The sequence below is a fragment of the Myxine glutinosa genome, chromosome 1 (assembly GCF_964187855.1).
Source record: "Myxine glutinosa chromosome 1, kmMyxGlut1.1, whole genome shotgun sequence".
Taxonomy (NCBI): Eukaryota; Metazoa; Chordata; class Myxini; order Myxiniformes; family Myxinidae; genus Myxine; species Myxine glutinosa.
The window spans coordinates 122,313,918-122,335,564 of NC_136261.1; the positions used below are offsets into that span (position 1 = coordinate 122,313,918).

A 21,647-nucleotide genomic window follows, 5' to 3' on the forward strand; every position below is an offset into this window, starting at 1 on the left:
CTTTATGGTGCGGGGACGCGGGAACGTGGTGATGGCCTCGACCTTGGTTGGCAGCGGCACGGCCCCGTTCTTGGTGATGTGATGGCCCAAAAAATCAACGGCCGTCGTGCCGAAGTGGCATTTGGCCGGGTTGACGATGAGGCTGTGCTCGCTGAGGCGCTCGAACAGTGTCCGGAGGTGGAGGAGGTGCTCGGCCCGGGACGTGCTGGCGACGAGGATGTCGTCCAGGTAAACGAAAAGGAACGGCAGGTCACGCAGCACGCCGTCCATCAAGCGCTGGAACGCCTGAGCCGCGTTCTTGAGACCAAACGGCATCCGCAAGAATTCGAATAAGCCGAACGGCGTGATGACTGCCGTTTTAGGGACGTCGGCCGCCCTGACAGGTACCTGGTGATATCCCCGTATGAGGTCAATTTTCGAAAAAATGACCCGTCCCGCCAGACGGGCGGAGAAGTCTTGGATATGCGGGATCGGGTACCTGTCGGGGGTGGTAGCGTCATTGAGACGGCGGTAGTCGCCACACAGGCGCCATCCACCCCCCGGCTTTGGCACGATGTGCAGTGGCGAGGCCCACGCGCTATCGGAGCGCCGCACGATGCCGAGGTGCTCCAACGCGTCGAATTCGGCCTTCGCTACGGCGAGCTTGGCTGGGTCGAGGCGGCGGGCCCTGGCGTAGACCGGCGGGCCCGTGGTTGGTATGTGGTGCTCGATCCCATGCCGTACTGCGACGGCCGAAAACGTCGGCCGCGTGAGGGCCGGGAACTCCGTGAGCAGGCGAGCAAACTCGTTCGCCGCCGGGACGGCGCATGCCAGCTCGGTCGGCGCGGAGCTGCTCAATGTGCATACCAGGGAGCTGAAGGTTTCAGCGTTGATTAAACGACGCCGTTGGACGTCCACCAGCAGTCCGTGTGCGCAGAGGAAGTCGGCGCCTAGCAGAGCCACGGGCACGTTGGCGGTTACAAACGTCCAAGCAAAGCGTTGGCCGCCGAAGCAGAGGGTGACGTTGCGCGGGCCGAAGGTGCGGATAGTCGATCCGTTGGCCGCAACTAAGGAGGGGCCGCAAACCGCGGATTGCCTGTCCTGGTCAGAGGCGGGTATGACGCTCAGTTGGGCGCCGGTGTCGCACAGGAAGCGCCGTCCGGACGCTTTATCCGTGATGAACAGTAAGTTGCCCGTGTGGCCGGCGCTCATGGCTGGTAATGAACGCCGGCCCGGCCGTTTCCCGGCCTGCCGAAGGTGCACGGGGGTCGGCATGTCCGGGCCTTCTGTCCGAACCTGGCATGATAGTAACACCACGCTTGGTCAGGTGGAGGCCTCGGTCGTCGTGCCGGAGGTGGTCGGCTCGGTAGAGCGGCCGCCAATGGCGTCGGCAGTTCGGCCGTCGACCGTGCCGGGTGCTCGGGCGCCCTGGGTGTTGCGTCGGACGGCGGTGGGTCCCATGTCGCCGCTACGATGCGCTGTCCTGCGGCGGAGATCTTGTCGGCTTCTCTGGCAAGGGCCCGGGGATCTGTGATCGTCGTGCTTGCCAGGGCGAGGCGTACCGGGTTAGGCAGCTGACGGAAGAACAGCTCCCGGAACAGGAATGCCGGAGAGTGCTCGCCGAGCAGTGAAAGCATGTAGTCCATGCGCTCGGAAGGGCGCGTGTCGCCGAGCTCAGGCAGATCGAGCAGGCGCCGTGCGCGTTCCGCCGATGGGAGGGCGAAAGCATCGAGGAGCAGCTTCTTAATCGCGCCGTATTTGTCAGCGGCTGGCGGGCTTTCGAGGAGGCTCAGGGCGCGGGCCGCGGTAACCGACCCGAGCGCAGCTACCACATGGTGGAAGCGGGTGTCGTCGGCCGTGATGCCTCGCAGGGCGAACAGGGACTCCGCCTGTGCGAACCAAACCGCCGCGTGAGCCTCCCAGAAGGTAGGCAGTTTAAGGGCGACTGCCGTGTCCATGTCGATAGGTCACCAATGAAGGAGCCGGGGCTCCCACGTCGATCGGAAGAATGGACGCGACAAAAAGCTAGAATTCATCTGAGTTGCTTTAATGAAATCAAACACTCAGGCACTCTGAAAAACCGTTTATCAGTCAGCAATATATATCTATTCCGCCAGGGGGTTTGCCCAGGCCCGGCGCCAGGGGGCGTGGCCCAGCGTCCTGGCTGCGGCCTGGCAAGTTGAGGGCGAGCCTGGGCGTCCTGGACGAGCCCGGCATGGTGATCGCTCCGCGTCCTTGATAGGTGCAAGGCGATTGTGAAAACTCAGCGGCAGCCGCTACAATATGTCATTTATATAAATATATAAATATATTATATGAATATAAATGGGATATGAATATATGCTTGTGTGTTTATGTATGTATATCTCTATATTTGTATATGCACGCGCACCCTAACGGAAGTGACCGTGACGCAATCGGTCACTTCCGTCGAACTTGGGGCTGGTGAGTGAACCTTGGCGTGGCTCTTCCTTCTGTATGCAATTTTTTACTCTCTTCACATATCTCACACACATCACCATACACACTTGACTGATATACATGCCTGCTGTTTTTGTAGACTCCGAAGAAGACCTTTGTTGGTCGAAAGCTTGTCGACAATTAAAGATCGACGTCCTGAAGCTACGTCCGCGTCTTATTTAATCTAACGATTATATATATATATATATATATATATATATATATATATATATATATATATATATATATATATATATATATATATATGCAGTATATATATATGCAGTATATATATATGCAGTATATATATATGCAGTATATATATATGCAGTATATATATATGCAGTATATATATATATATATATATATATATATATATATATATATATATATATATATATATATATATATATATATACAGTATATATATATATATATATATATAGTATATATATATATATATATATATATATATATATATATATATATATATATATATATATATATATATATAGATATATATATATATATATATATATATATATATACAGACTTGGCATGGCATTTAATATGGAATATTTTTTTTTTCTTGACTTGGGTTTACTTTCTGAACTCAGTATATCAATCTGGTGAGCTTCTTTTGCGCTTCGGTGATGTCTTTGTTGAAAGAACCATGTCACTGATTGTCTTTCGCAGCAATAAGTCAATAACAGGATTATATCACAGGTGGCGTGACAAAATGTAAGGACAGGTACATTTGACAATTGGCTTCACAATCGGGTATATAAGGGTTGTTGCATTCTGTATAGTGGAAAACAACTGCCGCGCATCTACAAAAGTTATTGCCGCTCTGGAGATGGTCCGTCAACTTGACAATGTTTGTCATGGAGTGGTGGCTTTACGAAATTCTGGCATGAAACAGCGTGCTATTGCTCGGCAGTATGGCATCACTCAAGGTCAGGTGTCAAAGATCCTGAAACGAAATGCTCAGAGGGGTGTCCCTTCTCCAATACCGAGGCCAGGACGTCCATGCAGAACCACAAGGAGAGATGATCGCCAGCTGCACCGGTTAGTCTGCAATGGCCGTACCAAGTCAGCTAATCGGCTTAGGGCTGAGTGGCAGCAACTGACAAATGTGCCTGTATCCAGAAGGCTAGTCAACCAACGACTGGTTCAAGCAGGCTATCGTGCCAGGCGTCCCCTGAGAAAGCGACGCCTGACCAGCCAACACAGCCAGCGCCGATTGCAGTGGGCGAGAGAGCACCGTCAATGGCATCCAGGACACTGGAATCACGTGAGCTTCAGTGGCGAGTCTAGATTTCTGGTCTATCGTCAAGATGGCCGCGTCCGAGTGAGCAGACAAGTGCATGAAGCCCACTACGAAGATTGTATAGTGCCAAGAGTCCAAGCTGGAGGTGGTGGGGTGACTGTATGGGCTGCTTTTCATGCAGGGGGCAAAACTGACCTGGTTGTTCTGAATGGAAACCTGAACCAGTTCAAGTACAGGGTCATTCTGGAAGAAACATTGCTTCCATTTGCTCGTGCAGCCTTTCGAGGAAACTTTGTCTTCCAAGATGACAATGCATGGCCTCATCGCGCTCGCATGATCCAACACTTTCTTGCTGACCGTGGTGTAGAGCATATGGAGTGGCCTGCCATGTCCCCGGATATGAATCCGATAGAGAACTTGTGGGCAGAATTAACGCGTCAAATCGACAACTTGGACCAGCAGCCTACCTCTGTGCGTGAATTGCAGCAGACTATTGTCACTGCATGGCAAGCTATTCCTGTCCAAACCTTGGCAAATCTCGTGAACAGCATGCCTCGACGTGTACGTGCTCTCCTGAATGCTCGTGGAGGTTACACGAAGTACTGAACTGTAATTTTACTGTCCGTAATCCCAGTCATAATTTAGCTTTTGTTTTTGTTGAAAAAAAAATTGGCTAATGTGCAAAATAAAGAGATACTTCTGGAAAACGTACACAAGTTTAACACAGTACTGTCCGTGAATTGAGTTCGATATCAGTTTACATCACTTTCAAGGATCAATTTATTTGCTTCGAAATGTCAAATGTGGTTTTTGTTCCTTTTAAAGGTCACATTAACAAAATCTAGAATAATTTAAACATAATTCCAATGAACTTTTGGTTCTAAGTCATCTTGGAAAGTAAGTTCACCCCCACAAAAAAAATATTCCATATTAAATGCCAAGTCTGTATATATATATATATATATATATATATATATATATATATATATATTGTTACAGATACGACTTTGATGGTATGGTGGGCCGAGCGGGATGGCCGCCGTATCCGTACAAGTTACCCCGATTGCACCCGGGGTTGACTAATCGCGCTATGCTGGCTCAATAAGAAAAAGAAGACACCCGGCTGGATTACAATCACACAATACGACACCAGGGATACGGTTCTCAAAGGTTGTTATTACAATTGCGGAAGGTTTAGATTACAGGGACAAGAGGGAAACATAGGAAGGTGGGCACTTAAACACACTTATATTATCCCCGGACAGACGACAGGTAAACGCGGGACAAGGCTCACTCACACGGGGTTTGATGGCCAGGAAAGCGGGTAGCGATCGCTCCAGGTGCACCTGTGCTCAGGGCAGGATCACGTACGGTGGTGTCCAGAGATGCGTGAAGGTATCACAGCGCTTGTGGGTCGCGACTTTGGTCTCAAGCTGGGGAGGTCGCTCAGCGCTCGGGAGGGTGGCGTCTTTTCCTTCCAAGCTCGGGGCGCATCTCCCGTCACGTCCGGCGCGGGGCCGCGTATATCCGGCGGGGAGTCACGCCCTCGCTCGTTAGCTCCGCCCCATATGGCATCGGCCCATGGCTTCTCATTGGGTGCGGGGGTTACCGGCTCCGCCCTTGACGAGGGGCCGACAGGGAGCCCCCTTCTGGGTAACCCCGTCGAGCACATGTTCAATGGCGGCCAACCGAGCCGGAGTGAGGACGCATAGCCGCTGTTGTTGTGGTTGTTGTTGGAGCTTGAGATGATGGGAAGAGATGCGGGGAGGTATGGGAAGGTCCTAAACTCCTACTGGTGCCATATCATCACATTCTGGTGCAACGAAGAGTCATAATTAATGGAAACAAGTCCTTAACTGACATAGATTAAGAATAACTAGCAAGATGTCCTATAATTGTCTACGTGTGGTGCGGGGGACCTGGGCACGACATGTAATGGGGGAATGAAGGGGAAGATCGGCTCTAATGGGTGTTGTTTACAGACAATGGGACTAGGGAATGGGGTAAGGGGAGAGTTGGGGGGTATCGGAGAAGATAGGGGAATATTTACAAGCGGATATGGAGGTCAAATTCCATATTCGCAACATTGCACCCTTCTCTACCCTCGGGGCGTCCCGACCCGATAAATTTTTACCTACTTTAGTGTGGCACGCAATGTAGTTCCCTCTACTATTAACTCTACCCTGAGTGCGACAGTTTTACAGATATTCACAAATGAGTAAATATGTCCCCCTGCGACGTTGCACCCTTCTCCTCACAGAAACACACCCACAGGATAACCGAATCCGGAAAGAATTCTCAAACTAAACATACAGCCGGTAGGGAGCATTATTTACAAGACTACGCTGATATTTACACTACGATCCAGGACCTGTCTTTGGAGGAACACATGCAGATGTTATGCATAGAGAGAGCGCGCTTGCCAACATCGATACACCAACCCACGAGTGCTCTGTGGCCGACGGCCTTTAATAACGTGCAGAGCACCCTTTCCGAGCATCAACAGCACCACCCCACCACCAATCGGTGCAGTCACCATTGTTCAATGAAATAAAAATAAATTCGACAACCCCTAACCCTGCAGGTGTCTCTTGCTCTTCTTGTGGTGCACTTGGTGGTGTTACTTAAAAGTGGTTCACCTGTATGGCATAGGTGCCACGTTGACCCATAGGTCCATCCCCGGGTGGTGCTTGGCCGCAAACGAACTGCGGTCCATTGTGGGTGGCCACAAACATTGCGGTCCATATGGTGTATCGATCCAGGCAGCCAACAGCGAAAGTGCAGGCCCACAACTGCGCAGCCAGCACCTCTCTTTCCTCTCTCTCTACCCCAAAGCCAGATCCTCGGAGGTGGGAGACAAAAGAAGCAGACAAGTGAGTAAGGTGGTAAGGGCGCAAAAGTGCACGCAATATAAGGTAATGCACACTGGGGGCACATGGGAACCAGGTGAGACAGGTACGTTCCTATCGTACGCCCCCCCCCCCACCAGGTAACCTACATGGCCCCTCCCTTACCCCTTACTGCATCCACACAACACAACACTACCCATAAACATCTACTTTACAAATCAACAAACATCCCTACTGTCTTCCCCGTTCCTCCCATATACCAAATTCGTCTTCTCTCCCTCCTAACCAATCAAATTTGCCATTTTCAACTCTCATCAAAATTTGCCATCTCCAACTCAACATCATAATTTGCCATTACCAATTCATCATCAGTCCCTCCTAGGGAGGGAGAGATGGAATCACCCCAATGTCTCATCCACGTCGTGATGCGTCTCACAAATCCAACAGCAATTCTCATTTCCTGCACAAAACAAAGAAAACACAGGTGTGGAGTCATCATCATCACCACAGGTAAGTGGCTGCGTATGGTGCGACAGGTTCATCAATCCTAACTATTTCCTAAATGACTTTAACAACTTTACACTACCCGGGGGCTTTCTCCGGCCAAACCATTGGCCCTCTTACACTATGGGTTCTAAAAACCAATTCCCATTGGCCAAACTGTGGTGCTCTTCAATTTGGGGTCTCACTCCCCCGATTCATCTCCCGGTGCCCTCGCACAATTTCTGGGCTGCGGCGTGTACCTCTCCCAGTGGGTCTACCCACCTGCACACCTCCACCACTGCAGTTGCCTCCGAGCTTACCTGCTCCTCACCCTAACCTAACTACCTGGGGAAGGCCCTCTGGCTCTCTCCCCACTCCGTGCCCTCTCTGGCACTGGGCTGCCCGATCCACACCCGGGACCCTCAGGCACCCACTCACAACTACCGGCTCCCAGAGCCCACCTGCGGCCTCACCTGGCCGACATCCTCACAGTGGTGGAGTGCCCAACCAACTACACACACTAACAGGCTACACGCCCAGCCATTTCCACAACACTAATGCACCCATTCACAACACCATTCTGCAACCGCACCACAAATGCCAATATCCAACCACAATTTACCTGTACCCTCTACCTAACACTTACACTACCCGCCCCGGGTATCCGTGATGGGGGTCCACTCTTCCCCCATCCACACCTTCGCACCATGCACACCACTCCGTACCACTTACTCCAACTCTCTCCACACACCTGTACCTGCACACCTGTGCTCTCACACCTGGTGCCACCGGCACCCTTCTCTCCCCAAGCGCATTCGCGCTGATCCACAAACTCACTACTCATACACGGCTCCACACACCTGTCCAGTTGCACACCTGTGCAATCACACCTGTTCAATTCTCACAAACACGGCATCATCTCAGCTAACTACTCCCTTCTGAAACTTGCGCTTCCCAGTCGTCCCTTTAAACTATTGCGCTCCCTCGTCATTATCATCCACACTAATCTACCTGCGTCCCCACTACAGGTATCAGTCACTAACTAACCTTAACGTTACCTAAGGTCATCTTCTCTAGATCCCTACACACCATATCCTAACCCACCCGGGCTAGTTTTCACTGCCATACACCCCATAAGCTATTGCTCCTTTGCCCCCCTACATGGGAAGGATGGTGGATTTGCCATCCCACCACATCGGGGGTCTCTCACTATCAATTTTGCACGTCAAATTTCAACAAATTAAAAATTTGCCAATCATCTGCCAATCACTGTACCATTACCAATCATCACTCTGCCAATCCTTTGCCAATCATCAAATTTTGTTTTTCTCTAATTTTGGGTCAAAAACACTAACCTCATCACCCAGTCGACTCACTACTGCCTCTCGGTGCGCCAATCCCTGTCCAAAGCCCGGCTTCGTAAAGCCAAGCAATGGATGCTGGTTGTTTTGTGCCAGCGGCTGGATGCGTCCGGCACTCGGTGCAGGGACGGGGGCTTACCCGGGCCGAGATCCCACGCATCACCTCGGCGTGGAGCCATCCAATGTCCCGATCTCGACCTGCCGGCACGTCTCAACAAAACGTGGTCGCCATAACGACCCTTTCTATCGGGCTGCCAGCTCCGCCTAGTGGAGCCTGGACGCGGCCGTTCAAAGCGAGGCCCGGCACGCACCGAGGGCCTGCTTCGGCTAAAAGTCGCTCTAACCTCTAACCCGTGTAACGTCGATGCTTCACCTGGACGCTTACACCCCGCAGCCCGTTCCTTGCTCACACATCCAGCCGTGCCCATGCTCCTCGTACCTTTCCTTACACACCCAGGTACACCCATTCCACTCACAGCCTTGGTCACACACCTGACCACCGAACACTTTGGCACACATTCGTTGGTCGCACACCTCACCAAAACACCTCTTCGCGCCCCCTCCTCTGTGACAATCACAGGTGTGCCCTCATTCGCACACCCCACCACGTGCCTCACCACCAACTCCAGCGTGCATTCCCACTCACGCTCTACCATTCCAGGTGTGCATCCTTCCATCCCAGGTGTACATCCTCGCTCACCTGTCACAACTAACTCACGCTCCATGTCACTCTCACTACTTTCACCTCCATTCTTGACAGCGCACTCACCCTTACTCTTGACAGCGCAGTCTTTCCCCATGCACCTGTCCGTCACACACCTTTCTCGCGCACACTCTCCCGTTACACCCTCTGTAACACTCACCACAGGTGGACACTCTTCCTTACTTCTGACAGCGCACTCTTTCCTCATGCACCTGTCCGTCACACACCTTCCTCGCGCACACTCTCCCGTTACACCCTCTGTAACACTCACCACAGGTGGCCACTCTTCCTTACTTCTGACAGCGCACTCTTTCCTCATGCACCTGTCCGTCACACACCTTTCTCGCGCACACTCTTGCGCACACTCTCCCGTCACACCCTCTGTAACACTCACCACCCCGCGCTTCCATGTGCTCCCTCGCACACACGCTACGACCGACTCACTCTCGCCAGCACCCTCACTCCTTGGCACGCACTTTTTCCTCACACACCCCAGAGTCGGACTTTCTCGCACACCTCCTCTTTCGCACACCAGACCTGTCGCACACTTCACCAACGGCCTCTCACGAACACCCGGGTCCATCTCGACCCCCAAGCTCCTTAAATCCCCTGGCGCATCATACGCACGACCATATTGGTCACCACTTACACCGGGTCCTCTTCCTCTTCGCTTCTCCTCCATCACCTGCGAATCCCTCATCCGGTTAATGAGCACATCATCACGATCCAAACACAGACTTTGGACCAATTCTTTTATCTCCTCTTTTATCTCTTTCTTATCCCCTCTCCGTCGCTTCTTAATTTCGCTCATCCCTTCTTCCACTTCTTCTAATTTGTGCTTCACCTCTTTTATTCCCCGGTACGTCTCCTCAAGCTCATCCTCTAAGGCTACCTTGACCGTTTCCATGTGCGTCCTCACCTGCCGGTCCTTCGTCTCCATAACCTCTATCACCTCGTCCAGCCTCGTTGTCAGTCCCTCACGTACCATCTGACATTCCCTCTTCGTCGCTATCAAGTCGTTTTTTATGTCGTTTTGTGTCGCTTTTAAACCTCCTAATACCGCAGTGTTCCTTTGAACCTGCTCCACTAACTCCGTTTGTCCCACCGTCAGCTGCTCCACCTCCTGCGTCAGGTCCTCTATGCCCCCTTGCAATTTTACAGTCCCCTTTCTCACCTCCTTTTCCATGTGCTCCTCACAGTGCCTCACCTCCTCGCGCACTCCTCCGACCTCCTCACTCACTCCTCTTCTGATCTGCTCTCCCATCACTTGCATCTCCTGCCCAGATGCCACCCTCATCTGCTCCATTTCCTCCCTGTGAGCATCCAGTTTGGTTTCTACCCCCATTCTGACCCCCTCTATCTGCTGCTCCATTTGTTTAACTTCCCTTTCCGCTTGGTCCCTCATGTCCCTCAATTTGCCTTCCATACTGTTTTCTAACCCCTCTAACCCTTTTTGCATCCCTTCCATTTGATTCTCTTGAGCGGCCATTCTGTTTTCTACCCCCGTTAACCCATTCTTTACTTCTTTTATCCCGTTGTCTAACTCCTCAAAATTATTGTCTAACTTCGCAATTTTCTTGTCTAACTCCTCAAAATTATTGTCTAACTTCTCAATTTTCTTGTCTAACTCCTCAAAATTATTGTCTAACTTCTCACTGGTACCCCTCGCTTCGTCCCTCATTACCCCCATTTGGCCCTCCATTCGCCCACTATCAACCCTCATTTGCTCACTCTGAGCATCCATCCGGTTCCCCAATTGGTTACTCTGCAGTTTGAGGGACGCCTGCATTTGCGCCATAAATTGCTCCATGAGGACCTGCATCTGGGCCATCCCTCCCACTTGTGCAGCGGGTGCGGCCGCCGTAGCTATGTGCGAGGCGCAATTTCGCGCGTCTGCTACCCCCGCTGTTTCGCTCTCCTCATGTCCCTCATGTCCCTCAATTTGGTCCTGGACCGACCCTGCTTCACTCTCCCCTACCGGACCCCAGCCGTCTTGATCCGCCATAGCGCGACTTTCAAAACTCGGTTTTTATTTTTTTTATTTTCGTAAAACAAATTGAAATTTCGCCGTTATAATTTCGCGCGGGAAACGCGCTCCGAATCGATTTTCCCTCCCAAAATTTGGGCCTAACTAATTTAGTCCCGGGTTCGAATTCCACTCCTCGACACCAATTGTTACAGATACGACTTTGATGGTATGGTGGGCCGAGCGGGATGGCCGCCGTATCCGTACAAGTTACCCCGATTGCACCCGGGGTTGACTAATCGCGCTATGCTGGCTCAATAAGAAAAAGAAGACACCCGGCTGGATTACAATCACACAATACGACACCAGGGATACGGTTCTCAAAGGTTGTTATTACAATTGCGGAAGGTTTAGATTACAGGGACAAGAGGGAAACATAGGAAGGTGGGCACTTAAACACACTTATATTATCCCCGGACAGACGACAGGTAAACGCGGGACAAGGCTCACTCACACGGGGTTTGATGGCCAGGAAAGCGGGTAGCGATCGCTCCAGGTGCACCTGTGCTCAGGGCAGGATCACGTACGGTGGTGTCCAGAGATGCGTGAAGGTATCACAGCGCTTGTGGGTCGCGACTTTGGTCTCAAGCTGGGGAGGTCGCTCAGCGCTCGGGAGGGTGGCGTCTTTTCCTTCCAAGCTCGGGGCGCATCTCCCGTCACGTCCGGCGCGGGGCCGCGTATATCCGGCGGGGAGTCACGCCCTCGCTCGTTAGCTCCGCCCCATATGGCATCGGCCCATGGCTTCTCATTGGGTGCGGGGGTTACCGGCTCCGCCCTTGACGAGGGGCCGACAGGGAGCCCCCTTCTGGGTAACCCCGTCGAGCACATGTTCAATGGCGGCCAACCGAGCCGGAGTGAGGACGCATAGCCGCTGTTGTTGTGGTTGTTGTTGGAGCTTGAGATGATGGGAAGAGATGCGGGGAGGTATGGGAAGGTCCTAAACTCCTACTGGTGCCATATCATCACATTCTGGTGCAACGAAGAGTCATAATTAATGGAAACAAGTCCTTAACTGACATAGATTAAGAATAACTAGCAAGATGTCCTATAATTGTCTACGTGTGGTGCGGGGGACCTGGGCACGACATGTAATGGGGGAATGAAGGGGAAGATCGGCTCTAATGGGTGTTGTTTACAGACAATGGGACTAGGGAATGGGGTAAGGGGAGAGTTGGGGGGTATCGGAGAAGATAGGGGAATATTTACAAGCGGATATGGAGGTCAAATTCCATATTCGCAACAATATATATATATATATATATATATACAGTGAAACCTTGACTTACGAGTGCACCAACTTACGAGTTTTCTGAGATACGAGCCGTCGCTCGGGCGGTTTATTGCTTTGAGATGCGAGCCGAGATCTGAGTTACGAGCTTACGCCACCCGCCACCAGGTGGGTTCCGGTCACGTGGTTATCTTGCCGTGCAAGCATATCTGCCGTATATCGCTGCTGTTTTGTTTTCGCATGTTGGTTATTTTGGAGCTTACGCCAGCCGCCACCAGGTGCGTTCCGGTCACGTGGTTATCTTGCCGTGCAAGCATATCTGCCGTATATCGCTGCTGTTTTGTTTTCGCATGTTGGTTATTTTGGAGCTTACGCCAGCCGCCACCAGGTGGGTTCCGGTCACGTGGTTATCTTGCCGTGCAAGCATATCTGCCGTATATCGCTGCTGTTTTGTTTTCGCATGTTGGTTATTTTGGAGCTTACGCCAGCCGCCACCAGGTGGGTTCCGGTCACGTGGTTATCTTGCCGTGCAAGCATATCTGCCGTATATCGCTGCTGTTTTGTTTTCGCATGTTGGTTATTTTGGAAAATTTCTTAGTTTTAACCATGGGTCCTAAGTAATTGAGTGCCAAGGGCAGTACTGAGAAGAAGAAGAGGATGATGTGCTTGGATATAAAACACGCAATCGTCGAAAAACATGAGCGAGGTGTGCGTGTTGTCGACTTGGCGAGGCGGATGTGAAGGCAGCTGAAGATTTTATTATAACTTTTGCCGAACTGATAGAAGGCGAACGATACATCCCCCAGCAAATCTTCAACTGTGACGAGACAGGGCTCTTCTGGAAAAAGATGCCGAGGAGGACGTATATAACGGCAGAGGAGAAGAGCATGCCAGGCCACAACTTGTTCAGAGTGCCGGCGATAGCTCGCCTTCTCTTTGTGGAAGACACGGTGAGATCCTTAACATCCCACAACTAATCGGACGCAAACGGGGCGCCCAGTTTAGCGGTACACACATTGATGAATCACCCTGCCTGTGAAACACCGACATGACAGGTTATAGCTGGGTCGGGATTCAAACCCAGGCTGGACAGTTTAGAGTCAAGTGTGCGTACCTCCAGTCCAGGCCATCCTGCCAACTTGTATGCTGCATACAGGTGAAATATAAAGCGCGAGATATTTTTATATATACTGCATATTTAAAAAAAAATTGGTGTGGTTTTTGGCGGGCTGGAACGGATTAATAGCATTTCAATGCATTTTAATGGGGAAATTTAATTTGAGAAACGAGCAAATTGAGTTACGAGCTCGGTCACAGAACGAATTAAACTCGTAAGTCAAGGTTTCACTGTATATATCTATATATATATATGTATATATTGTTACGGGTCGCGGACAAGATGTTACTTTGGGCTGAGCGGATGGTCAACCGCGACCGTTACAGGATCCCCGATTAGCCCGACTCCCCCAAACGTTGACCAAATCGCGCCACAGGTATTCAATTTGGAAACCTCTAAAGCGACCGAAAGAGAAGGAAGAGAGGAGGAAGACAGAGTACAGAGGAAGAACAGATTTATTATACACACACAAGCAAAAAGGAGCAATCAAGTTATTTACAAGCAATGGATGGAAGAAGCAGGTGACACAGGGAAATCATTAGCTTATACTATGCAGTTTACTTATAAACCCCAGGACAACATTCAAGACAGACGACGTTCACACTTACACGGGGGAAATTGCAGGCAGGTATGGCTTGAGGATGGATGGTTGTTTTGGGAGGCAATGGAGGGTCCAGCGTGGATTGCTGCCTGGCGCGCCCTTTTCGTGGCCTGCGTCCCCTTAGCTGCAGCGCGTTATATATATATCGTCGCGTATATATATCGTATATATATATATCGTATATATATCGTATATATACATATCGTATATATATCGTATATATATCGCGTATATATATCGTTATATATATATCGTCGTTATATATATATCGTTATATATATATCGTTATATATATATCGTCGCACGATGGCTCGCAGGCTCGGTCACACCTGCTCGTTCAGGCGTCTTCCTTCTCCCCAGCAACAACGAGCGACAGCAAGCAAGAGGACAGGGTAAGAGCAAGAGGACGGGGTCAGAGCAAGAGGACGGGGTCAGAGCAAGAGGACGGGGTCAGAGCAAGAGGACGGGGTCAGAGCAAGAGGACGGGGTCAGAGCAAGAGGACGGGGTCAGAGCAAGAGGACGGGGTCAGAGCAAGAGAGTAAGAGAGTAAGAGGACGGAGGGTGTCCCGCGGCGGTTTATATTGGTTTCTCACCGAACCTTCGCGCACTTTCTCGGGGGTTCCCGCTCCGCCCTCTCTTAGCCAAACCCCTTGTTCTGGGTTGGATGAGCGGGGCCGACTTACTCCTCCCCCCTATGACGAGGGGGGCGACCCGTCTTCTCTAGCCACTCCCCTTGTTCGTAATGGCCGCAAATGCCGAAAACCGGTCAGCAGCTGCAGGTAATGTGCCGTCACGTTGCACAGCAGTTGTACTGCAATAAACGGTTGCTGTCAAAGCTCAAGTGGGGGAATCCCTGGCACTTGAGCTGCCATGGATCATCGGAGGGGCCTACGCTTATTTCGTTTGATGCAATGCAGAGTCAATCTAGTGGGAAACACATATTTAGCCTACATAGAATAAGGAAATAACCTATTTAAAAAGATATATCGTGGCCTGTCTGTAGGTTCATGGAATTAACTAGGGCGACGTCTTTCGATCTTATTTACTCTACGAGGGCCAGTTAAAACACAGCAAACCAGTTCTCACATTCTTTACACTTTCCAAATTCGTTACAATATATATATATATATATATATATATATATATATATATATATATATATATATATATATATATATATTGTTGCGGATATGAGGACTGTATTTTTTTTATTGTGTGCTTTATTATTATTATTGTTTATTCTGCGCCTCCTGCCTCCGGAGTTGTGTAAAGATAAAAAGGGCGTCTCGGTAGTTATTCCATGAAACACCACATTGCAGGACCCGATAAAACCCTTGTTCAGTAGCTTATATCTTATTATGTGTTTTAGAGTAAGGCCTTGTCTTCCATTAAAATGACACTCCATTGCACCGAGTAAAAGAGATAGATTCCCTTCATTCCCATTCCCAAAAACCTCCATTTCCCCTTTCGTAATGGCCAAGCCTCAATTTGGCAATTACATCCCCTCCAATGCCGCCATTGACCACGAGGCAGGGTTGGGGAAGAAAGGCGGGTCTCCACCTCGTCATAGAGGGGAGGAGTAAGTCGGCCCCGCTCATCCAACCCAGAACGAGGGGTTTGGCTTGAGAGGGCGGAGAGAGAATGCTTGGGGGAGGTTCGCAAAGGGTGAAGGGCGGGGCCTATATAACCCGCCGTGGGGACGCTCCCCAAGGAGACAAGTAGATGAGTCCAAGAGATGAGCTGAAAGGCTGAGCTGAGCTGCGTGGTGAGGTGGACAGGAAAGAGCTGGGTCGTCAGAGCAGGGCTGAGTCGTGAGGTCCAAAAGCAGAAGATCATCCAGGGAAGCAGAAAGCCTGCTATTCGTCACCTTGCTCGCCAGCAGCAGCGTCTACAGCAGCAACAAAACTCGACAGCCGTTTGGGGCCTGGACAGCAGTTTGGAGCAGGGCCGCGAAGGGACGGCGGCTGCTGAACGCGCCGATTCGTGCTGCCGAACAAATTGGACTTTCCTCTCCTTCCAGCCAATTCCTATCATCATTCCCCGTGTGAGTTGTCTTTGTTTGTTCTGTCCTGGGTAGGTAATTAAGTCTGTATAAGCTAGTATTTTCCCTGTGTCTCTAAAAGCTTCTGTATATTATTTTCTTATCTTTCCTTCTCCTTGGTTATTTTGAGCCTGTAAATAGTAAATAAATTTAGTAGTATTTTCAACCCTTTTCTCGTCTTCTTCTTCCTCTTTGCATTCGTCGTCTTAGTCTTTTCCACATTGAATATCTGTGGCGCGATTCGGCCAACGTCTGGGTGAATCGGGTGAGTCGGGAACAACTGTTCGGTCGCGGAGCCTTCGCTCGGCAAATATAACATCCTTAACCACGGACAGTAACAATTGGTGCCGGGGAGTGAGATACGAGGCCCGAACCAAATTTTTAAAACAGCTAGAAAAAAAAAAATTGGTCAAAATTTGGAGCTGCTGGAAATTTGTGTTGTTTTAAAGCAAAACCCGAATTTTGAAATCACGCCATGGCTGGTCAAGGCGATTGGATGCAGGTGGGTGAGCTAGAGGAGGGGTTAGGAGTAACCCAGGACCTCGGGGTAATGTATATGGAGGAGGTGGTTGAGGGGGTATCAGGCGCACAAAATGGAGCCATCGCGCACGTGGTTGTAGCGGCACCAAATTTTGCCGCGCCCGTGACCGTAGCGGCACCAAATTGCGCTGCGCACGTGGTCGCGGCAGCCGAGCCAGAAATGCCAGAGTACATGCGAGTCTTTATGATTCAAATGATGGCAAAAATGGATGCCCAAAATGATAAGTCCACCCGAGAGCGAAGAGAAATGGGTGAGCGGTTGGGAAACCAAATTGTGGGATTGAGGGCTGATAGTGAGCGATTGGGGAGCGAAATGGGGAACCGGATGGATGCTCAGGGTGAGCAATTGGGGGTAATGAGGGACGAAGCAAGGGGTACCGGTGAGGGATTAGACAAGAAATTTGAGGGGTTAGACAATGGGATAAAAGAGGTAAAGAATGGGTTAACGGGAGTGGAAAATAGAATGGCTGCCCAGGAGAATCAGATAGAGGGGGTGAAAAATGGGTTAATGGGGTTAGAAAATAGGATGGAAGACAAATTGCGGGAGATAGGGGAGCAATCCGCCCGATAAATTAAACAAATGGGAGAGCAGATAGAGGAGGTGAAAATCGGGGTAGAAACCAAACTGGATGCTCAGAGGGATGAATTGGAACAGATGAGGGTGGCATCTACAAAAGAGAGGGAAGAGATGAAGGAGGAGATACGACGAGGTGTAAGTGAGGAGGCCTCGGGGGTACGCGAGGAGGTAAAGCGAGGTGAAAAGCGCATAGAGAAAGAGGTGAGAAATGGGACGGCAAAGTTACAAGGGGGCATAGAGGACCTGACGGAGGAGGTGGAACAGCTGACGGTGGGACAGACGGAGTTAGTGGAGCAGGTACAAAAGAACACTGCGGTACTAGGAGGGTTAAAAGCGACACAAAGAGACATCAAGGACGACTTAATAGCGACACAGAGGCAATGTCAGATGGTACGTGAGGGACTGACAATGAGGTTGGACGAGGTGACAGAGATAATGGAGACGAAGGACCGGCAGGTGAGGACGCACATAGAAACGGTCAAGGTAGCCTTAGAGGACGAAATTGAGGAGACGCACCGGGAAATAAAAGAAGTGAAGCAAAAATTAGAGGAAGTGGAAGAAGAGGTGAGTGAAATTAAGAAGAGACGGACAGAAACTAAAAGAGAAATACAGGAGGAGGTGATGGAATATGTACAAGGTCGGTGCTCAAATCGTGATGGTGTGCTCACTAACCAAATAAAGAGTTTGCAGGTGGCGAAGGAGGTGAGGAGACGAGGTGCCAAGATGAGTGGCGATATATTCGGAAATGCATATGATGTGAGGAAAGCTTCAGTCGGCTTGGGGGTTGATTTGGATCCGGGTGTTCGTGAGAGGCCGTTGGTGAAGTGTGCGACAGGTACGTTGTGCGAAGGAGGAGGTGTGCGAAAATGTCAGACTCTGGGGTGTGTGAGGAAAAAGTGCGCGCCGAGGAGTGAGGGTGCTGTCGAGAGTGAGTTGGTTGTTGCGCGTGTGCGAGGGGGCACATGGAAGCGCGGAGTGGGGAGTGTTACGGAGGAAGTAATGGGAGAGTGTGCGCAAGAGGGTGCGCGAGAAAGGTGTGTAACGGACGAGTGCATGGGGAAAGAGTGCGCTGTCAAGAGTAAGGGAGAATGCACACCTGTGGTGAGTGTTACAGAGGATGTAACGAGAGGGTGTACACCTGTGGTGAGTGTTACGGAGGAAGTAACGGGAGAGTGTGCGCAAGAGGGTGCGCGAGAAAGGTGTGTAACGGACGGGTGCATGGGGAAAGGGTGCGCTGTCAAAAGTAAGGAAGAATGCACACCTGTGGTGAGTGTTACAGAGGATGTAACGGGAGAGTGTGCGCAAGAGTGTGCACGAGAAAGGTGTGTAACGGACGGGTGCATGAGGAAAGAGTGCGCTGTCGAGAGTAAGGGTGAGTGCGCTGTCAAGAGTGGAGGTGAGAGTAGTAAGAGTGACACGGAGCATGAGTTGGTTGTGACAGGTGAGAGAGGATGTACACCTGGAATGGAAGGATGCACACCTGGAATGGTAGAACGCGTATGGGAATGCACGCTGGAGTTGGTAGTGAGGTACGTGGTTGGGTGTGCGAGTGAGAGCACACCTGTGATTGTCACAGAGGAGGTGACCGAGGAGGGGCGCGAAGAGGTGTGTTGGTGAGGTGTGCGAACAACGAATGTGTGCCAAGGTGTTCGGTGGTCAGGTGTGTGACAAAGTCTGTGAGCGGACTGAGTGTACCTGGGTGTGTAAGAGAAGGTGCAATGACGAGGAGCATGGGAACAGCTGGATGTCTGAGCAAGGAACGGGCTGCGGGGTGTAAGCATGCAGGTGAGGCATCGACAGTAACCGGGTTAGAGGTTAGAGCGACTTATAGCCGAATCGGGCCCTCGGTGCGCGTCGGGCAGCTTCGCGTGCCGTGAGGCCCAGCGGGGATCCGAACCACGGCGGGTTCGAAAGGACCGCCGTACGTGATCCATGCTGGGCCGCGCTTGGAACGGCCGCGTCCGTGCTCCGCTAGGCGGAACGGGCAGCCCAATAGGAAGGGTCGTCATGGCGACCCCTTTTTGTTGAGGCGTTCCGGCAGGTCGAGATCGGGCCATGGGATGGCTCCGTGCCGAGGTGGTGCCTGGGATCTCGGCCCGGGTAAACCTCCTCCCCTGCACCGAGTGCCGGACGTATCCAGCCGCCGGCAACAAAGAACCCGCATTCATTGCTCGGCTGTACGAAGCCGAGCTTTAGAAGTGAATTGGCGCACCGAGAGGATCTAGTAAGTAGACGGGTGATGAGGTTAGTGTTTTGGACCCAAAATTAGAAAAACGCAAAATTTGATGATTGGCAAAGGATTGGCAGTGATGAATGGCAGAGGATTGGTAGTGATTGGCAAATTTTTGATTAGTTGGAATTTGGTGAGCAAAATTTGTAGTGGAACATGCCCCATGTGATGGGATGGCCAATCCACCATCCCTCACAGGGGGGGGCAAAGGAGCACTAGTCTTATGGGGTTGATGGCAGTGAAAACTAGCCCGGGAGGGTTACGATATATCGTGTGTAGGGATCTAGAGATTGACATTAGGTAACGTTAAGGTTAGTTAGTGACAATGACACCTGTAGTGGGGACGCAGATAGATTAGAGTGGATGATAATGACGTGGGAGCGCAATAGTTTAAAGGGGCGACTGGGAATCGCAAGTTTCAGAGGGGAGTAGTTAGATGAGATGATGCCATGTGTTTGAGGATTGGACGTGTATGGTGAACAGGTGTGATTGAACAGGTGTAATTGCACAGGTGTGCAACTGAACAGGTGGATGGAGCAGTGTATGGATGAGAGTACTGGTGAGGTGTGTTGTGTTGACCAACTGGTCCAGGAAGAGGAGGAGGGTGCAGGTGGCACCAGGGGTGAGTGCACAGGTGTGCAACAACAGGTATGGAATATATGGAGAATTGGAATGGATGGTCGTGGAGTGAGTATGATGGAAATTGTGGAGTGGAGTGGATGGTGCGAAGGTGTGAATGGGGGAAGGATGGACCCCCATCACGAATACCCGGGGCGAGTAGTGTAAGTGTTAGGTAGAGGGTACAGGTAAATTGTGGTTGGATATTGGCATCTGTGGTGAGGGTGAAAGAATGGAATATGGATGGGTGCATTAGTGTTGTGGAAATGGCTGGGCGTGTAGCCTGTTAGTGTGTGTAGTTGGTTTGGGCACTCCACCACTGTGAGGATGTCGGCCAGGTGAGGCCGCAGGTGGGCTCTGGGAGGCGGTAGTTGTGGATGGGGCCCGAGGATCCGGAGGACGGACCCGGGTAGCCCAGTGCCAGAGGGCACCAAGGGGTGACAGAGCCAGGAGGGGCCTTACCCAATTAGATAGGTTAGGGTGAGGAGCTAGGTAAGCTCGGGTGGCAACTGCAGTGGTGGAGGTGTGCAGGTGGGTAGACCTGCTGGGAGAGCTACACGTCTCAGCCCAGAAATGGTGCAAGGGCACCGGGCGATGAATCAGGGGAGTGAGACCCCAAATTGAGAAGCACCACAGTTTGGTCAATGGGAATTGGTTTTTAGAACCCATAGTGTAAGTTGGCCAATGGATTGGCAGGGAGAGACCCCGGGTAGTGTAAAGTGTGTTAATGTCATTTAGAGGATAGTTAGGATTGAAGTCTCCTCGCACCATCTGCATCCACTCACCTGAGATGACGTACCTCCACACCATGCCATGTTTAATTATTTTTATGTGCAAATGTTTTGGATTGTGAGACGCATCATGACGTGGGTGTGACATTGTGCTTGATGTTCCATCTCTTCCTCCTTATGAGGATTGATGATGAATTGGGTGATGGCAAATTTTGGATAGAGGGAGTGAAGACGAATTTGGTATTGAAGAAATATGGGGAAGATGTGACAGTCGCGACGAATTTGTAAATGTGTAGATTTTGTACATATGGGGTAAGGGCAAGGGTAGTGTAGGTGACAGGGGGGTGACGTACGGTAGGGACGAGCTTTCTCACTTCGCCCTCCGTACGCATTTCACCTAGCATTGCCTTATTGATGTGTACCCTTTGACCTTACCCCTCGCTCATCTGTCTTCCCCCTTTTGTCTCCCACATGACCTGTGCGGCATTGGGCACCGAGGGGAGCGTGCGTGAGTCGGCCATTGTGCGCCCGAAACTCCCAGAACCAGCTGTCTGCATCGATGCACCACATTATGGACCACATGTCTGTGGCCGAGCACCACTGATGGACCCCATGGGTTGGGGCATGGCCCCTCTGCTGGAACCGGCCATGAGGGCCCGAAATCTTGCTGGCGGACCTCGATCACAGGGCACCGATGCCCCACAGGTGAACCACACTAGTCGGCCCTGTGGGCCATAAATAAAATAAATAAAAATGGTCACGTTGGGTGCATTTTATAACAAATAGGCCGCCAGCAAAGGAAAAAGACAACAACTGGAAGAAATAATAATAG

At 51.0% G+C, this 21,647-nt stretch overlaps 1 protein-coding gene across 1 annotated transcript in view; it reads right to left on the bottom strand.

Annotated features, from left to right (window-relative positions):
- The window catches only part of LRP6 (LDL receptor related protein 6), a 347,763-nt gene extending 341,294 nt beyond the window's left edge, over positions 1-6,469 (bottom strand). The window contains exon 1 of the mRNA XM_078776618.1: positions 6,349-6,469. Within this exon, the coding sequence (XP_078632744.1) occupies positions 6,349-6,454 (106 nt within the window). The 5' untranslated portion in view covers positions 6,455-6,469. The remainder of the gene's footprint in view (positions 1-6,348) is intronic.
- Positions 6,470-21,647: the final 15,178 nt, after the last annotated feature.